At 43.7% G+C, this 19,770-nt stretch overlaps 2 protein-coding genes across 2 annotated transcripts in view; both read left to right on the top strand.

The window, feature by feature from the left end:
- Nucleotides 1-3,158, top strand: part of wdr6 (WD repeat domain 6) — an 11,146-nt gene extending 7,988 nt beyond the window's left edge. Inside the window, 2 exon segments of the mRNA XM_072581688.1 lie at nucleotides 1,008-1,147; nucleotides 1,149-3,158. Of these exon segments, the coding sequence (XP_072437789.1) occupies nucleotides 1,008-1,147; nucleotides 1,149-1,631 (623 nt within the window). The 3' untranslated portion in view covers nucleotides 1,632-3,158.
- Nucleotides 3,159-3,876: 718 nt separating this feature from the next.
- Nucleotides 3,877-17,008, top strand: LOC140483467 (uncharacterized). The gene is made up of 3 exons (XM_072581662.1): nucleotides 3,877-4,504; nucleotides 7,111-7,222; nucleotides 16,346-17,008. The coding sequence occupies exons 1-3, from the start codon at nucleotides 4,229-4,231 to the stop codon at nucleotides 16,960-16,962; spliced, it is 1,005 nt and encodes a 334-aa protein (XP_072437763.1). The 5' UTR covers nucleotides 3,877-4,228; the 3' UTR covers nucleotides 16,963-17,008.
- The last annotated feature ends 2,762 nt before the right edge of the window (nucleotides 17,009-19,770 follow it).

The raw sequence follows: 19,770 nt of genomic DNA, 5'->3' as shown, positions 1-19,770 counted from the left end.
AACAGATTCTTCCTAGAAGGCACCGGCCTGGATTGTACGCAGTATTCCCTACTGCAGTCTATGTGTCATCTCCAGTTCTAGTGTTACTTCCCTACTGTTATTATCTGGGCTCTGGGCAATATTGGAAAGCACTCCATGTATTATTTTGATCACCTTATCTATCTAGCATGCTAGCTCGAGGATTTGTGGATGTACCCTCCAAATTTACTGTGTTTCTCTACACTTTGTGATATAACAACAGTGACTTCATTTAAGATACTTAATTGAACATAATGTCCTGAAATGACGACAATGGCATTTTACAAACAGAACTCTCTCTTGTAGATGTATTAGCCAGAATGTATGGAGTGAAATTTAAATTGGGTGAGATGTGTAAATAATCTAATCTAATCTAAATGTACAAGATGTGGAATTATATTGGTCATCCGCTTTACAATGTGTTGTTAGTCAATGACTTTGCTTGAACTAACTATCAGGTGGAACAAAATCTAACTCCAATTATATTACTATCTCTGTGATCTTTCTGGAGAGGGGTGGAGTGGGGAGTTTGGTTTGTGCCAGGGGTTTTGGTTTGTGCCAGTCTCTGTCAGCATGATGGGAGTGCGGAGGCACGGGTAAATATTCAGGTTGGCAACTGGAGGCTGTTTTAGAGGGTTACTCGACCTGCCCTCTTTCATGGTTATGTCTCTGCCTGGGTATATTTGGAGTGGGAGCATGCATTATCCACTGGCCTGCTCAAAGCTTTCCATGGTCAGTGGGGACCGCAGGGGCTGGAGTGCCTTATTAACCTCAAAAGTAATATTCTAATTTGAATTTAGTTACTTACATTTTTGTGCATTTGCTGCAGGAGCCCATGAAATGGTTGAGATGCCCTTGAATCTGGCTTATTTGATTAAAGTGTTTTTAAGTGCCTTCAAAGAGTTGGCAACAGGAAGCATCTTCCACCTGTTCAAGGCCTTTAGTAAAATTAAGACCTCTGACACAGAATCCTCTTGTGTTTCTCGCAGTGCTAGAGGTCCCCTGTCTGGTGCTAAACGCCCATCAGTGTGGAGTGAATGGACTTCACATCAGATGCCTGGATCCCGGACGCTACCTGTTAGCCAGTGGCGGCGATGATAATGCCGTCCGTGTCTGGACAATTGCTGTCAGGGGCAGCAGGAAGCGAGGACAGTGCAGCGAGTGTTGAGGCCTCAGAAGGGCAGTATGTCGATGCAGGAGTTTCCGTGCAGGTGACAGAGGGGCTGCGAGTTGTCAGCGCACATGCTGCGCACGTGACTGGAGTGAAGGTCCTGAGTCCAAGGCTGCTGGCCTCCGTCTCCATTGACCAGCGAATGACGCACTGGGAGCTGAGCGACCGAGGTCTGCGCTTCCTGGACAGCACATGCTGTCATGTGGCAGATGTTGCCGACATGGAGAACTGGAAGTGTGCCAACTCAGGGACTCATCTCTATGCTCTGTGTGGGCATGGGCTGCAGATCCTGAGGTATCAGCAGGTGGAGAAAAACAGCCTGACAACACAAACGCCAAATACTGGAGATTGGAAACAGAAAGAGAAATTGATGGAAACACCTAGCAGTTCAGATGGCATGTACGGGAGAGACAGAACCGGAGTCACTGTTTTAGATCAATGACATCTCATCTGAACTGGAAAAAGTTGGAAGTTAAATAGTTCAGAACTTGAGTTGCTTTTACAAGAAAATCTAATTAGGACCAGGAATAGGCCAAGTATTGGTTTTGATAACTCAGGTATAAAACATAATGTATGTGCCATTTCATTAATCATTACGTGGAATTTTATTGGCACAGAAATAGACCATTTAGCCCATCAGGTCTGTTCGGGCATTTTATGCTCCACTGAAGCCTCATCCCACCCTACTTCATCTCACTATCACTGTATCCTGCTATTCCCCCAAGTGTATTGCTAGCATCTTGCAATTTGCCTCAATCTTCCACATTACCACAGTAATTTTTCTTCTGAATTCCTTATTGGATTTATCAGTGCCCTTTCCAGGTTTCTGGTCCCTAGTTTTGTTTGCCTCATAACTGGAAACATCTTCCACCTGTTCAAGGCCTTTAGTAAAATTAAGACCTCTGCTGGGTCACCCTTTGGGCTTTTCTGAGAGAAAAGGGTCTGAGTCCGTTCAATCTCATCAGATGTGCATAATCTATCCGTCCTGATCTCACCCATTAAAATCTTCAGAATGAATATCATCTGTGGCAGTTAATATTGAATTCTGGAAAATGTGAGCCTGAGTTTCCACAGGGCACAGTCAGTCTGGCATCTTATTCACTTTAAAACAGGTATCCAGTTAGAGAAGGGAACTGCACTGTTTGATCTGAACACAGCAAAACCTGCAGACCTATCCTCGATTAGTGAGTACATCCCAGGTACTGAATCTTCGAGTCTCTATCATGTGGAAGCAAGCCATTCAGCCTATCAAGTCCATATTGGCCCTGCAAAGAGCATCCCACCCATTCCCATCCCCATCCCCATGCCCTGTTATTTTTCATGGCTAACCTGCACATTCCTGAACACTATGGGCAATTTAACATGGCCAGTCCACCTGACTTGCACCTCTTTGGACCGTGGGAGGAAAGCAGAGCACCCTGAGGAACCCGCGCAGACACAGGGAGAATGTGCAAACTCCACGCAGGCGGTCACCCAAGGTTGGAATCAAACCTGGGTTCCTTGCACTGTGTGGCAGCGGTGCTAACAACTGAGCCACCGTGCCACCCTGGTGCAGCCAGTCTGAATGTCCTCAAGTCCGTTGCAATCCCTGCTTGCGCTCACTGTCCAGCAGAAAACTACACACATTTGGGTGTGATATGGGTCAGATTTGTGATGCCTTCCATGCCTGAGTAGCCACTTGAGCACGCAGAATCATTAATTGTTGCAAAGTGCCTTAGGGTGGTTGGAGTTAAAATAAAAACTCACAGGAGTCCTTCAATTCAGGAAAGGAGCAATTCGCGAGCAGTTGGACTATTTCTGCGTTTGTCACTGTGCAGTGGAACTGAAGTGGGTCACAATTAGAATATCATAAAGGTTGTGATTTGTTTGACTTCAGGGAACTTCTGATCATATTAAACCACTTTACGTTTGCTGCTGTGTCATGTGACATTACCTGAGGCAGCCTGAATAAATTCTTGTCTCCTTGGAATGTATCTAGAAATCTTCTTTGTCTTAAATAGAATCAAATGACAAAATTTAGACCAAAACTCAGGTCACCCATGAGGGGAGTCTCACTCAATGCAACCTCTTTCTTTCCAATTGTCACAACCAGGAAGAAAGAGAATACATTTACCTAACACTGCCTTTTTTTGGAACCCATTGATCCTTCCATTCCTTGTCTTAATTGAGCTTCGGAGGTCAACAAGACACCTGACCAGACTTAAACGTCTACCTCCAGCTGACAGTCATGCTTTAGGGCGACACTGTCAAATCATGTCCCTGGCTATAGAGAGATTGAGGCCTTCAATCGAAAAACTAGCAAACAAATTAATGGATTGTATAGTAACTTATTTGAGAAGAACTTTTTTTTTAAAAAGGAAGTTTAAACCTAATGTTGGGACATTTGAAATTTCAGTCGCTGAGGAAAAGTGACTTGACTAATTGGTCCATTGTTGGAGTGTGACGGCGAGGGTTTACATGGGAAAATGCCATTAGAAAATATTTACGAGGGCAATTTCAATGATTTAAACATTGACCCAAAAGTGTCACCAACAAATCAGTCGTAAGGAGGTCGGGTTGGAGGGCAGGACATGACAGTGTGCGCATTGGGAATTCTTGGAAATTTGATATAAACTGCTGTTTATATTCAAGGAGTTTTGATCAAAATATTCACTCTTCTGCCTTCCTATTACTCTAACTGAGTAATGGATGTGAAAATTCTATCCACGTAAGATGATGGCCAATGGTTAATGATTAATATTTTACTGTTTGGGCAGGTGGGTTTTCTTCTTGGATAGATTATCATGAATGTTTAATGTCAAATTATTCATTTGTTTCGCAGATAGCACAATCCCTATTGAGAAAGGACTAAATGTAAGCTGCTCATTTCATACCTCACTGGCTCACAATGGCTTGTCACATGTTGACAGATGCACTCAGTACAGGCAAAAGGTTACCTGCAATATGACCATGCATTGCAGATGGGCTTCAGAGAGATAAGAATTACAAACAGGTTACGGGCAAACCCGTCATAAGATGCATTGCTCACTATGAGCAATAATGGGGGACAAAACAAATGGTTCTCCAAGTAGGTTTGCTCCAATTTCAGAAAGCAAATTTAAAGAGAACGATTCCCCCTCTCTGCTACTTCAGTCCCTTTGCAATGAGCTGGATTCAGCATTGGGAGAAGGACGGAATGTTGCCTCAGGTTGGTTTCCAGATGTGGAATTAAATGAGCAGCTGAACGTCATGAAGACCGCCACCAGTTACCTGCAAACTCCGGAAAGTTCTACAAGTTGCCAGTCGCTCAATGAAAATGTTACTCTCCTTGCTGAGGTAATGAGCAGGTAAACTGTAAAACTGACAGTTTGATGTTGGGTAACTGAACCACTAACCCCTGAGTATTGAGTACAGGAATTGGGAGGTCATGTTGCAGCTGTACAGGACATTGGTTAGGCCACTGTTGGAATATTGTGTGCAATTCTGGTCTCCTTCCTATCGGAAGGATGCTGTGAAACTTGAAAGGGTTCAGAAAAGATTTACAAGGATGTTGCCAGGGTTGGAGAATTTGAGCTATAGGGAGAGGCTGAATAGGCTGGGGCTGTTTTCCCTGGAGTGTCGGAGGCTGAGGGGTGACCTTATAGAGGTTTATAAAATCATGAGGGGCATGGATAGAATAAATCGACAAAGTGTTTTCCCTGGGGTGGGGGAGTCCAGAACGAGAGGGCATAAGTTTAGGGTGAGAGGGGGAAGATATAAAAGGGACCTACGAGACAACGTTTTCACACAGAGGGTGGTACGTGTAAGGAATGATTTGCCAGAGGAAATGGTGGAGGCTGGTACAATTGCAACATTTTAAAAGGCATCTGGATGGGCATATGAATAGGAAGGGTTTGGAGGGATATGGACCGTGTGCTGGCTGGTGGGACTAGATTCGGTTGGGATATCTGGTTGGCATGAACGAGTTGGACCGAAGGGTCTGTTTCTGTACTGTACATCTCTATGACTCCATGACTCCATGATTGATGCTGATCTCAACTTGAATGGTGGTTAGCCTTGTCCACCAAGCAGCTTGGGAATGCTGATGACGGGTGGGGGGGGGGGGGATCGTTTTAAATGGGTACGTATACAGGAAAGGTTTCAAGGGATATGTGCCAAATACAAGCAAATGGAAGTGGTTTAGTTTAGGAAACCTGAACAGCAAGGATGAGTTGAACTGAATGATCTGCTTCTGTGCTGTATGAATTAATGACGCTATGGCTCTCCCCCTCACGATTTTGTATACCTTAATCATGTTACCCCTCAGCCATCTCTGTTCCAAGGAACACAATCCAAACCTCCCCAATCTCTCCTCGTAGCTATAAATCTCCAGCCCTGGCAACGTTCTAGTAAATTTTCCCTGCATTCTCTCCAGAGCAGGTACGTCCTTCCTGTAATGTGATGACCAGGACTGCACATAATACTCCAGTTGTGGCCTCACCAATGTCTTCTACATTTTCATAATTATATCCCTATTTTTGTATTCTATACCTGTCAATGAAGGAGACCATTCTACATGCCTTCTTTACAACCTTATCTACCTGTACTGTTACCTTTAAGGACCTGTGCTCTTGCATGCTAAGACCTCTCACTTCATCCATCCCTCTCGGTATATCCCCATTTATTGTGTATTCCCTTTTACTGTTTGACCTGAGGAGTGGCAGATGGAGTTTAATTTAGATAAATGAGAAGTGCTGCATTTTGGGAAAGCAAATCTGAGCAGGGCTTAGACAGAAAATGGGAAGGTCCTAGGGAGTGTTGCTGAACAAAGAGACCTTATAGTGCAGGTTCATAGCTCCTTGAAAGTGGAGTCGCAGGTAGATAGGATAGTGAGGAAGGTGTTTGGTATGCTTTCCTTTATTGGTCAGAGTATTGAGTAGGAGTTGGGGAGGTCATGTTGCGGCTGTACAGGACATTGGTCGGGTCACTTCTGGAATATTGCATGCAATTCTGGTCTCCCTCCTATAGGAAGGATGTTGTGAAACTTGAAAGGATTCAGAACAGACATGGAAGGATGTTGCCAGGGTTGGAGAATTTGAGCTCTAGCGAGAGGTTGAATATGCTGGGGCTGTTTTCGCTGGAGCGTCGGAGGCTGAGGGGTGACCTTATAGATGTTTACAAAATTATGAGGGGCACGGATAAGGTAAATAGATAAAGTCTCTTCCCTGGGGTGGGGGAGTCCAGAGCTAGACGGCATAGATTTAGGGTGAGAGGGGAAAGATATAAAATGGACCTAAGGAGTAACTTTTACAGACAGGGTGGTATGTGTATGGAATGAGCTGCCAGAGGAAGTAGTAGAGGCTAGTACAATTGCATTATAAAAGGCATCTGGATGGGTATATGAATAGGAAGGGTTTGGAGGGATATGGGCCGGGTGCTGGGAGGTGGCACTTGACTGGGTTGGGATATCTGGTCGGCATGGAAAGGTTGAACCAAAGGATCTGTTTCCGTGCTGTACATCTCTATGACCTCCATAAATGCATTACCTCACACTCCACCAATCCATCAACATCATTTTGGAGCTTTCAGCTAACCCCTACACTATCCACAACATGGCCAATTTTTGTGTCTCAGTCTACGGACTGGCTCTGAGCTGGCTGGTCAGAGCCCATGTACTGTGCACATGTAAATAAAGGGTGATGTGATGATGGGATACCATCCTGTCTGCAGTTATTTTAGTCCACAATGCTGTGAGGAGGGACTTTAAGAATTTTGACCCAGTAAAGGAACAGTGATAAAGCTCCAAGTCAGGATGGTGTGTGGCTTGGAGGGGAACTTGCAGCTTGTGGTGTTTCCATATATCTTCTGTATTTGTCCATCCAGGTGGTGAAGATGGAGCTGCTGTCTGATAAAGCTTTATCTTTTGAATTAAGTGATTTTGTCGTAATTTCCTGTTCACACAGGAAAGGACCCTTGTTAGAGCAAAGGAAGGAGCTGATCTGTTTTGCCTGCAGAAACCAAAGAAAAATGGCCTGCCTTCCATTCACAAGGGAGAGGAATTTGCTTTTGATAACAGTAAGTTGTATAATGCTGTAATTCTTGAATTTAACTCGGACTTAATCCGTGCCTCCTCCACACCAACTGGAGGAGGTTTTTCTGTACATAAACAGGTTTTAACAGATTTTTGAATGATTAAGACCTGTGTGAAATAGATTCTTCATCAACAAGAGAATTAAGGTTCATGGGGATGAGGCAAAAAACTGGCGTTGAGGACTATTGGACCAGCAATAATCTCATTGAAAGGCAGAGTAGACTCAGTGGGCTGAATAGTGTACTTCTGGCCCGATGGTATGAAATCATACAGGAGAAGTGTTTGTGTTAGCCACATTGCTTGTAGAAAGGGGAGGAAATTAAAATAATAATGTGATAAAGGCAAAGACTTTGCACATTGTCACTGCGTTAACTGTTCTTTTCCACACTTAATTGTGCGTGTAAAACTTAATTGTGCGTATAGATCCCAATGAACTTGCAGCAACATTAGCACAAAATAGTTCATCCATCATTGTCAAGTCTTTAACCAAGAGGGAGAACAAGGCAGGATGTAGAATAGTAACAAGTTTTCATTCCTGTATGCTTTTAGCAAGAAGTAACCCTGCCCACACCTGAGGTTTAAAGCATATGGAGTAAGGGGAGCAGGAGCTTTGACAAAGGGTCAGTTAGGCTCGAAACGTCAGCTCTTTTCTCTCCTTACAGATGCTGCCAGACCTGCTGAGATTTTCCAGCATTTTCTCTTTTGGTTTCAGATTCCAGCATCCGCAGTAATTTGCTTTTATGGAGTAGGGGGATATGGGAGGACTGTATTTTAAAAAGGGAAAGATTTTGGGGTTCTTACCCCTTAAGGGATGGAGCCCTATCTAGTCGGATTGGATTGTGTTTTGGGAATTTGGGTGAAAGGAGCAGCAGGATTTGCAGGATTCTCGAACCAAGAACACTGAGCTTCATGGTCAAAATTCCGAATCTGTGTGTGAAACTCCATGACGCAGGATTACACTTTATAAATTTCATAAAATGGTATAGCATGGAAGAAGGCTGCTTGGCCCATTATGCATACGATAGCTCTTTCAAAGAACTATTCAATTAGTTCCCCCCATATCATTCCCCTTAGCCCTGAGGTAACTTCTTTCCAGGTAGGTATGTATGTATCAAGAGTATGGTGCTGGAAAATCACAGCAGGTCAGGCTGCATCCGAGGAGCAGGAGAATCGACGTTTTGGGTAAAAGGCCTTATACCGCCTTGGGACCCTCCAACTTCACAGCATCATGTGGATTTCACCAGTTTCCTCATTTCCCCTTCCCCTACCTTATCCCAGATTCAATCCTCCAACTCAGCACCGCCCTCTTGAACTGCCCTACCGGTCCATCTTCCTTCACTCCTATCCGCTCCACCGTCCACTCCACACTATCATCCCCCATCTGCACCTGCCTATTGTTTTCCAAATTACCTTCGCCCTCCAACACCCCCCTTCCTATTTATATTAATAGGAGGTCATGCCTGACGAACCTGTTAGAATTCTTTGAAGAGGTAACAAGTAGCTTAGACCACGGAAACCCAGTAGATGTTATCTATCTAGATTTCCAAAAGGCTTTTCATAATGTGCCTCACGAGACGCTGCTCAGTAAGGTGAGGGCCCATGGTGTTCGAGGTGAGCTACTGGCATGGATTGAGGATTGGCTGTCTGACAGAAGGCAGAGAATTGGGATAAACTGTTCTTTTTCGGAATGGCAGCTAGTGACAAGTGGTGTCCCACAGGGTTCAGTGTTGGGGCCACAGCTGTTCACTTTATATATTAATGGATGAGGGGACTGCGGGCATCTTGGCAAAGTTTGCTGATGATATGAAGTTAGGTGGACAGGTAGATAGTTCTGAGGAGGTGAGGAGGCTGCAGAAAGATTTAGGAGAGTGATCCAAGAAATAGCTGATGAAATTCAACGTGAGCAAATGTGAGGTCTTGCACTTTGGAAAACAGGCATGGACTATTTTCTAAAAGGTGAGAAAATTCACAAAGCCAAAGTACAAAGGGATCTGGGAGTGCTAGTCCAGGATTCCCTAAAGGTTGACTTGCAGGGTGAGTCTGTGGTTAAGAAAGCAAATGTAATGTTGTCATTTATCTCAAGAGAGTTGGAATGTCAAAGCAGCAATGTGCTACTGAGACTTTATAAAGCTCTGGTTAGGCCCCATTTAGAATACTGTGTCCAATTCTGGGCCCCACACCTCAGGAAGGACGTACTGGCACAGGAGCGTGTCCAGCGGAGATTCACATGGATGATCCCTGGAATGGTAGACTTAACATACAATGAACAGCTGAGGATCCTGGGATTGTATTCATTTGAGTTTAGAAGGTTAAGGGGAGATCTAATAGAAACTTACATGGCTTAGAAAGGGTGGACGCTGGGAAGTTGTTTCTGTATGGCGGGGATACCAAGACCCGTGGGCACAGCCTTAGAATTAGAGGGCGTCAATTTAGAACGGAAATTAGGAGACATTTTTTCAGCCAGAGTGTGGTGGGCCTGTGGAATTCATTGCCACGGAATGCAATGGAGGCTGGGATGTTAAATGTCTTCAAGGCAGAGACTGATAAATTCTTGAGCTCGCAAGGAATTAAGGGATAAGAGGAGAGTGTGGGTAAGTGGCATTGAAATGCCCATCAGCCATGATTGAATGGTGGAGTGGACTTGATGGGCCAAATGCCCTTACCTCCACTCCTATGTCTTATGGAATTAGGCCAGTCAGCCCATCAAGTCTGCTCTGCCATTCAATCATGGCTGATATGTTTCTCACTCATGTCCTACTCATCCCTACATCCCATAATCCCATTACTAATCAAGAATCAGTCTATCAATTTCTGTGTGGCGTGCACAGTCCTATGCAGCAATGAGTTCCACGGATTAACCATTCCATCAATAAGATAGGCAGGTGGGCAGAGGATTGGGGTTGCCTTATTAGTAAGAAATTCCTCCTGACCTCAGTTCTAAAGGGTCATCCTTCACTCTGAGGCTGTGCCCTCGCGTCTGAGTCTCTCCTACAAACTGAAACATCTTTTCCACATCCAATCTATCCAGGCCCATCAGTATAATGTAAGTTTTAGTCAATTCCCCTCATCCTTCTAAATTCCATCAAGAGTCCTCAACTTTTCATATAATAAGCCCTTCACATCCCAGGATCATCGTTGCAAACATCGTCTGGATTCCCTCCAATGTTATCACATCCTTCCTTAGATACAAGGCCCACAATTGTTCATAATATTCCAAATGCGGTCTGACCAGAGCCTTATACAACCTCAGCAGAACATCTTTGACCTTGGACTCTAGCCTTTTTGAAACAAATGCTAACATTGCACTGGCTTTCCTAACTGCCAAATGAAACTGTGTGTTAGCATTAAGAGAATCCTCAACTAGGACTCCGAGTCTCTTGGTGCTTAAGATTTCCAAAGCCTTTCTCCATTTAGAAAATATCTACACCTCTATTCTTCCTATCAAAATGCATAATCTTCACATTTTCCCACGTTGTGTCCCATCTTATTCTTCTTTGCCCACTCTCCTAGACTGTCCAAGTCCTTCTGCAGCCTCTCCATTTCCTCAACACTACCTGTCCCTGAATCTACTTTTGTGTCATCTGCACAATTAGCGACAATAGCCTCAGTTCCTCTGTCAGATAGTTAATGCATAAGACGAATAGTTGTGGTTCCAGCACAGATCATTGCAGAACTCTGGAGGACGGGAAAAACTTCTGACTGTAATAGCTGCTCCTTTTTTGAGGTATTTTAGGTGCTGGAGGTGATTTCCTCGAATTCCAGGAGCAGCAATTACTGTCTCATATGCTGTTGCATTGTTTTAGAACTTTGGAAAAAAAAACTGTCAAAACAACAGTAGTTTTAAAAGCAAGAACAACAGACAAAGGAAGCACATAGTGAGGTCAGCGCAGGAGATAGAGAGAGAGAGAAAGAAAGTGACACTGCCTTTGCTGTTTGAATTCATGTATAGCTGGACATCAGAGTGCATCTGGGAAAATTAATAAACAGTGAAATTCACAACTCATCTTGGAGGAACTGTTGGCCGAGGTTCACAGCACAGGATCAGATAAGTTAATTGTTGTTTTAAGTGTGGCCTACAGAAAGTCTGCAGTAGTGAGTAGAATGGGTTCTTTCTTGATTATATGTTTTTGGAGATATGTCTCTACATTAAGCATAAAATATAAACCATAACTATTAATTTAATCTGGGGCAATGTTTGTAGAGGAATAAGAGGTGTTATTTTCTGGGTCTGTAGATTGTGAAGGAGCAAAAATGGCCTTTAATACAGTGATATTTACTTCTTTTCAGATGTGGGAGTTTAAAGAGAGTTTAAGGATTACTGCGGATTATATCTGCCATAAGTGCTGTTGGTTGCGAATCTTATCAGACAGAATGGATTGGTTGGAGAGACAGTTAGAAGCAACGGTATGTGATGGATGGCAGTTATAGGAATGGGAAAAAGTCTCAGATACAGTCACATAGATGGGTTAACTCCAGGAAAGGTAAGAGGTAGGCAGCTAGTGCATAAGTGTGGATATACCCATTTCAAACAGGTATGCTGTTTTGGAAAATGTAGGGGGTGATGGATTCTCAGGGGAACGTAGCACGAACAGCCAAGTTTCTGGCACTGAGATTGGCTCTAATGCAACGAGGGGTATGTTGGGTTCCAAGAGATCAATTATGTTAAGGGATTCTGTAGTCTGAGGTACAGACAGATGTTTCTGTGCCAGCAGCGAAAAGCAGAATGATGTGTTATTTCCCTGGTGCCAGGATCAAGGATGCCTCGGAGAGGGTGCAAAATGTTCTCACGGGGGAGAGGAGCCAGCAAGAGGTGACTGTCCACATTGGAACCAACGACATAGGAAGGGAAAAGGTTGAGATTCTGAAGGGAGATTACAAAGTTAGGCAGGAATTTTAAAAAGAGATCCTCGAGAGTAGTAATATATGGATTACTCCTGGTGCTACGAGCTTGTAAGGGCAGGAATAGGAGGATAGAGCAGATGAATGCATGGCTGAGCAACTGGTGTATGGGAGAAGGATTCACATTTTTGGATCATTAGAATCTCTTTTGGGGTAGAAGTAACCTGTACAAGAAGGATGGATTGCACCTAACTTGGAAGGGGACTAATATACTGGCAGGGAAATTTGCTAGAGCTGCTCGGGAGAATTTAAACTAGTAAGGTGTTGGGGGGGGGGGGGTGGAGGAGAGGAGGCGGGGGGAGTGGAGAGGAGGGGGGGGGTAGGAGAGGTTGGGGGGGGGGGGGGTGCCAGGGAGATTGTGAGGAAAGAGATCAATCTGAGACTGGTACAGTTGAGAACAGAAGCGAGTCAAACAGTCAGGGACAAGGTAAAACTAATAAATTCAAATGCATTTATTTCAATGCAAGGGGCCTAACAGAGATTAGATTCCCTACAGTGTGGAAACAGGCCCTTCGGCCCAACCAGTCCACACTGACCCTCCGAAGAGTAACCCACCCAGACCCTTTAACTAATGCATCTAACACTGTGGGAAATTTAGCATGGGCAATTCACCTGACCTGCACATCTTTGGACTGTGGGAGGAAACCCACGCAGACACGGGGAGAATGTGCAAACTCCACACAGTCAGTCACCTGAGGCTGGAATTGAACCCGAGTTTCTGAGTGCTGTGAGGCAGCAGTGCTAACCACTGAGCCACCGTGCCGCCCAGAGAAGGCAGATGAACCCAGGGCATGGTTAGGAACATGGGATTGGGATAACATAGCAATTACAGAAACATGGCTCAGGGATGGGCAGGACTGGCAGCTTAATGTTCCAGGATACAAATGCTACAGGAAGGATAGAAAGGGAGACAAAAGAGGAGGGGGAGTGGTGTTTTTGATAAGGGATAGCATTACAGCTGTGCTGAGGGAGGATGTTCCTGGAGGTACATCCAGGGAAGTTATTTGGGTGGAACTGAGAAATAAGAAAGGGATGATCACCTTCTTGGGATTGCATTATAGAACCCCTAATAGTCAGAGGGAAATTGAGAAACAAACTTCTAAGGAGACCTCAGCAATCTATAAGAATAATAGGGTATTTTGAAGTACATTTAAGTCATCATTGGACAAGCATATGGACGTACATGGAATAGTATAGGTTAGATGGGCTTCAGATTGTTATGACAAGTCGGCACAACATCAAGGGCCTGTACTGCGCTGTAATATTCTATGTTCGATGGTGGTTATGGTAGGGGATTTTAACTTTCCAAACATAGACTGGGACTGCCATAGTGTTAAGGGTTTAGATGGAGAAGAATTTGTTAAGTGTGTACAAGAAAATTTTCTGATTCAGTATGTGGATGTACCGACTAGAGAAGGTGCAAAATGTGACCTACTCTTGGGAAATAAGGGAGGGCAGGTGACTGAGGTGTCAGTGGGGGAGCACTTTGGGGCCAGCAACCATAATTCTATTAGATTTTAAATAGTGATGGAAAAGGATAGATCAGATGTAAAAGTTGAAGTTCGAAATTGGAGAAAGGCCAATTTTGACATATTAGGCAAGAACTTTCGAAAGCTGATTGGAGGCAGATGTTCGCAGGTAAAGGGACGGCTGGAAAATGGGAAGATGAGATAACAAGAATCCAGAGAAAGTATATTCCTGTTGGGGTGAAAGGAAAGGCTGGTAGATATAGGGAATGCTGGATGACTAAAGAAATTGAGGGTTTGGTTAGGAAAAGGAAGGAAGCATATGTAAGTTATAGACAGGCTAGATCGAGTGAATCCTTAGAGTATAAAGGAAATAGGAGTATACTTAAGAGGGAAATCAGGAGGGCAAAATGAGGACATGAGACAGCTTTGGCAAATAGGGTTAAGGAGAATCCAAAGGGTTTTCACAAATACATTAAGGACAAAAGGGTAACTAGGGAGAGGGTAGGGCCTTTCAAAGATAAACAAGGTGGCCTTTGTGTGGAGCTGCAAAAAAATGGGGGAGATACTAAACGAGTATTTTGCATCAGTATTTACTGTGGAAAAGGATGAGGAAGATATAGACTGTAGGGAAATAGATGGTGACATCTTGCAAAATGTCCATATTACAGAGGAGGAAGTGCTGGATGTCTTGAAATGGGTAAAGGTGGGTAAATCCCCTGGACTTGATCAGGTGTACCTGAGAACTCTGTGGAAAGCTAAAGAAGTGATTGCTGGGCTTCTTGCTGAGATATTTGTATCATCGATAGTCACAGGTGAGGTGCTGGAATACTGGAGGTTGGCTAACGTGGTGCCACTGTTTATGAAGGGTGGTAAGGACAAGCCAGGGAACTATAGACCAGTGAACCTGTCGTCGGTGGTGGGCAAGCTGTTGGAGGGAATCCTGAGGGACAGGATGTACATGTATTTGTAAAGGCAAAGACTGATTAAGGATTGTCAACATGGCTTTGTGCGTGGGAAATCATGTTTCACAAACTTGCTTGAGGTTTTTGAAGAAGGAACAAAGAGGATTGATGAGGGCAGAGCAGTAGATGTGATCTAGATGGATTTCAGTAAGGCATTCGACAAAGTTCCCCATGGGAGACTGATTAGCAAGGTAAGATCTCACGGAATGCAGGGAGAACTAGCCATTTGGATATAGAACTGGCTCAAAGGTAGAAGACAGAGAATGAGGATAGTGGTGGTAGAAGGTTGTTTTTCAGACTGGAGGCCTGTGACCAGTGGAGTGCCACAAGGATCGGTGCTGGGTCCTCTACTTTTTGTCATTTACATAAATGATTTGGATGCGAGCATAAGAGGTACAGTTAGTAAGTTTGCAGATGACACCAAAATTGGAGGTGTAGTGGACAGCGAAGAGGGTTACCTCAGATTACACCAGGGCCAATGGGCTGAGATGTGGCAGATGGAGTTTAATTCAGATAAATGCAAGATGCTGCACTTTGGGAAAGCAAATCTTAGCAGGTCTTATACACTTAATGGTAAGGTCCTCGGGAGTAATGCTGAACAAGGAGACTTTGGAGTGCAGGTTCATAGCTCCTTGAAAGTGGAGTATCAGGTAGATAGGATAGTGAAGAAGGCATTTGGTATGCTTTCCTTTATTGGTCAGAGTATTGAATACCGGATTTGGGAGGTCATGTTGCGGCTGTACAGGACATTGGTTAGGCCACTGTTGGAATATTGCATGCAATTCTGGTCTCCTTCCTATCGGAAAGATGTTGTGAAACTTGAAAGGATTCAGAAAAGATTTACGTGGATGTTGCCAGGGTTGGAGGATTTCAGCTATAGGGAGAGGCTGAACAGGCTGGGGCTGTTTTCCCTGGAGCGTCAGAGGCTGAGGGGTGACCTTATAGAGGTTTACAAAATTCTGAGGGGCATGGATAGGGTAAATAAACAAAGTCTTTTCCCTGGGATCGGGGAGTCCAGAACTAGAGGGTATAGGTTTAGGGTGAGAGGAGAAAGATATAAAGGAGACCTAAGGGACAACTTTTTCACACAGAGGGTGGTACAAGTATGGAATGAGCTGCCAGAGGAAGTGGTGGAGGCTGGTATAATTGCAACATTTAAGAGGCATTTGGATGGGTATATGAATAGGAAGGGTTTGGAGGGATATGGGCTGGGTGCTGGCAGGTGGGACTAGATTGGGTTGGGATATCTTGTCGGCATGGACGGGTTGGACTGAAGGGTCTGTTTCCATGCTGGACATCTCTATGACTCCACTTGTCACCAGCTGCCACCCTGAAAAACACTCCTCTATCCTCATTTCTGATGAAGGGCTTTTGTCCGAAACATCAATTCTCCTGCTCCTCGGAAGATGCCTGACCTGCTGTGCTTTTCCAGCACCACACTCTCGACTCTGATTTCCAGCATCTGCAATCCTCACTTTCTTCTATCCTCATTCTCTGCCTTCTGTCAGTCAGCCAATCCTCTATCGGCGTCAGTATTGTTTCTCCATCTCTGATGAGATCAAAGATAGAAATCATTAGGCATTTAGCCACTGAGAGAGAATGCATGGATGTGGAGATTGAGTAGGGAAAGTGGAGCTGAGGCCAAAGGTCAGCCACAATCGTACTCAGTGGTACAAAGGACTTGATGGGCCAAATGGCCTTCTGGTGCTCTCATTTCTCATGTTCTTATGTTAACTTGCATCGAGAAACAGGCTGAATTTCCTTTGTCTTCTGACAGAAAAGGCACCTGAGAAGAAATTACTTTCCTCAGATCATTCGAAACCACTGAAACCATCATCATGTACAGCACCGTGTGTGAAGGTGAGCAAACGTAACACGATCAAAGATATCGCACCATGGGTTGGGACCTCCCTTCTGGATACTCCTTTCAATGCCATTCCACAGTCATTGGAACCACTCCCATGCCACACCAGTGCTCAGCACCAACTTCCACATGGCACCATCAGACATTGGTGTGGCAGCGCCAAGGATTTCACTGAGGATAACTTTGGTGGAAATCAAGATGGGCACAAAGGAGTGGGCAGCAAAGCCGCACAGATCAGAGCTTCACCCAGGGAGACAACAATGGCTGAGGCATTGGTGATTCAGAGAAGTGGCAAGGACAGCTGGTCTCAGAGGAGGTTGAGAAGTAAACTGCGAGGCGGCATAAAGTTGCCTCCGGTCCAATGCATCTCCAGTCTCAGCTTCACCCGAAACTTTACATTCTCTTTCTTTGAGCTGCCTCACTACCAGTCGCAGCAGTATAGAGCACAGAGGACACTCATGTCAAACATATTCATGAATGAACCCCTGGGGACTGCCAAAACAAAGAGAATTTCTCCCAGCACAAAGTAGAGAAACTTATCTTGCCTTTTGACATAATAAAACTTTCCCGTTGAATGAAGAGGTTGAGCCAGTCACTTAGGATGTGTTTATGCTCCACATTTTGTGATGGACCATTCCCAAATTTCTGCTGCACTCCCATTGATGCGACTGAATGTAAAGTGGAATCGTTGTCACAGCCTAGTCTTAACAGAGATGTGTGCAAAGAATTACTCTGACTATGAATTTAGGGTTTTCAGTCAGTTGTCAGGCATTTCAGAAATACTTAAATCTTTTAAATAAAACAAAGCATACAATATTTGTACAATCCTATAATAGGCCTCAAATGGAGTCCTGTTTCCAATATTCATCTCCTCTCATGATAGGCGACATTGAAGTTTTAGAAAGAGGACAGACGAGACTAATCCAGGACTAATGCCCAATTTAAGGTATCCTAGTTGACATGAAAAGCTGTAAGAGTTAGCACTCGAGAGAAGCAAGTCTAAGTGAGTGGTCTGCTTAATGTTGAAGTGATGAAAGAAGTGCTGCAATAAGTTTTTTCCAACAAAATAGGCTAGGAAGCAAATGAATTACAGATTTATGCTGTACAAGAAAGAAAAAACTTGTACTTTATAAGAAGTTTTTACAACCTCAGGATGTCTCGAAGCACTGTACAATTATTTTTGAAGTCACTGTTATAAGAAATGTGACAGTTCTCACATAGCAAACTCCCCCAAACAGTAACACGATAATGGCCAGATAATCTGTTTTTCTGCTGTTGTTTGTGGGATATATATTGGCCAGGCGATTAGAGCGAACTCCTTTGCTCTTGCAAGGAATGATCTTGCAAGTGAAATTTAAAGATTTTGTTTTGAAGCCTTTAAAACATGCTAAGTTGTATGTTTAACAAGTTCAGAAGGCCATTGAGATGTGTTTGAAATTGTAAGAGCAAAAGGAATGCTTTTAAAAGTGACATCCAGGAAAGGAAATGCCAGCCTGTTCAAGGTATTACCTGAATACTTCTGCTCAGGGACAAACACTAACTCTTCATCCTAAGGTAACCTAGTTCACCACATATCCTTTCTTTCTCAGAAGCACTGCTCTACATAACCATCTATTCCTAGCAATTCAAAAAACTATTTCACTCAAAGTTACAAAAATGAAACCAGAAGTCTCCCTCTTTAACCAGTGGGTGTTTCCCTCAAGCTTAAAATAAAACTCTCCTTATCTTCTTTAAACTTGAGCTTGCTTGTTCAAATATAAAAATCCATTCATTCTAAAGCTAAATATCAAAAACTGTTTTAAAAGAAATCACCATGGCTACAGAACTTAATTGAATAATGAGGATGGGCAATAAATGTGGTTCTTGTCAGTGTGAAATGACTTAATATTGCATAGAACAAATGTTAAATCAATGTTGTGTACAAATGGTAAATTAGGGTAACGGTTCTAGGGTGTCCATTTGGTTTCTTTTTCTTAAAAAAACGTCAAATACTATTTCAATCAATTGTTCTCCGGTCCACACCACCATCTCTTTGCTACAAAGATGCAGCAATCCTTGCAGTTGGTTATTTCTATACCATTACTGCTTGAACTAGCTAACGGTGAGACAGGTTGAGAAGGCTAGCTGTCATCACGAATGACCAAAGGTTGAAAGGAACCTGGTCACCTATAACAGCAGTCTATGTTTAGCCATTTAGTAGACTTTATTCACTTTTGACAGGCTGATATATCAATTAAGGAGAAAGTAAAAGGGAAGACGCTTTTAATCGGTTGTCAGAATAAAGCGTCTAGCTCACTTGCCTAACCAAATGTGAATGGATCTCTCACTCTGGGGAGTGCATTTGAGAGATAAGAATCCCCCCTTTACAGTATCGCACACTGCCTAGTAATTCGCCAGTTGATATTTGATTCAAGGTGCTCAAACAGTAGGGAGTGAGTATGCATGTTCTACCTCCTTGGGAGCATGGTTGGCGTGGATCAATTGGGGACTGAAGGATCTCTATATGACTCTAAGCCATCATAAAATACAGTCTTTGGTGTTTTTGCATTACGGCACCGTAAACGGTGATTACCATTTGTCTAACAGTCTTTGAAAATATGTGTGCGCACCCTGATCATAGAAGATTGAACATACAGCACAGTACAGGCCCTTCATCCCTCAATGTTGCGCCGACCTGTAAAGCCAATCTGAAGCTCATCTAACCTACACTATTCCATTCTCGACAGTATGCCTATCCAATGACCACTTAAATGCCCTTAAAATTGGCGAGTCTACTACTGTTGCAGGCAGTGCGTTCCATGCCCCTACTACTCTGAGTAAAGAGACTACCTCTGACATCTGTCCTATATCTATCACCCCTCAATTTAAAGCCATGTTTTCTCATGCTAGCCATCACCATCTGAGGAAAAAGGCTCTCACTGTCCACCCCATCTAACTCTCTGATTATCTTATATGTCTCAATTAAGTCACCTCTCAACCTTCTCTCTTATGAAAACAGCCTCAAGTCCCTCAGCCTTTCCTTGTAAGACCTTCCCTCTATACCAAAATCTTTTAAATAAAACAAAGCATACAATATTTGTACAATCCTATAATAGGCCTCAAATGGAGTCCTGTTTCCAATATTCATCTCCTCTCATGATAGGCGACATTGAAGTTTTAGAAAGAGGACAGACGAGACTAATCCAGGACTAATGCCCAATTTAAGGTATCCTAGTTGACATGAAAAGCTGTAAGAGTTAGCACTCGAGAGAAGCAAGTCTAAGTGAGTGGTCTGCTTAATGTTGAAGTGATGAAAGAAGTGCTGCAATAAGTTTTTTCCAACAAAATAGGCTAGGAAG

Source organism: Chiloscyllium punctatum, chromosome 12, assembly GCF_047496795.1.
Source record: "Chiloscyllium punctatum isolate Juve2018m chromosome 12, sChiPun1.3, whole genome shotgun sequence".
Classification (NCBI taxonomy): Eukaryota; Metazoa; Chordata; class Chondrichthyes; order Orectolobiformes; family Hemiscylliidae; genus Chiloscyllium; species Chiloscyllium punctatum.
This window is presented reverse-complemented; position numbering and strand designations above follow the sequence as displayed.

Bases quoted from the DNA above. Each gene is read 5' to 3' on its own strand.
- LOC140483467 (XM_072581662.1), top strand. From the start codon at position 4,229: ATGGGGGACAAAACAAATGGTTCTCCAAGTAGGTTTGCTCCAATTTCA. The intron at 4,505-7,110 runs GTAATGAGCAGG...CTGTTCACACAG, and splicing joins ATGTTACTCTCCTTGCTGAG to GAAAGGACCCTTGTTAGAGC. The intron at 7,223-16,345 runs GTAAGTTGTATA...GTCTTCTGACAG, and splicing joins GGAATTTGCTTTTGATAACA to AAAAGGCACCTGAGAAGAAA.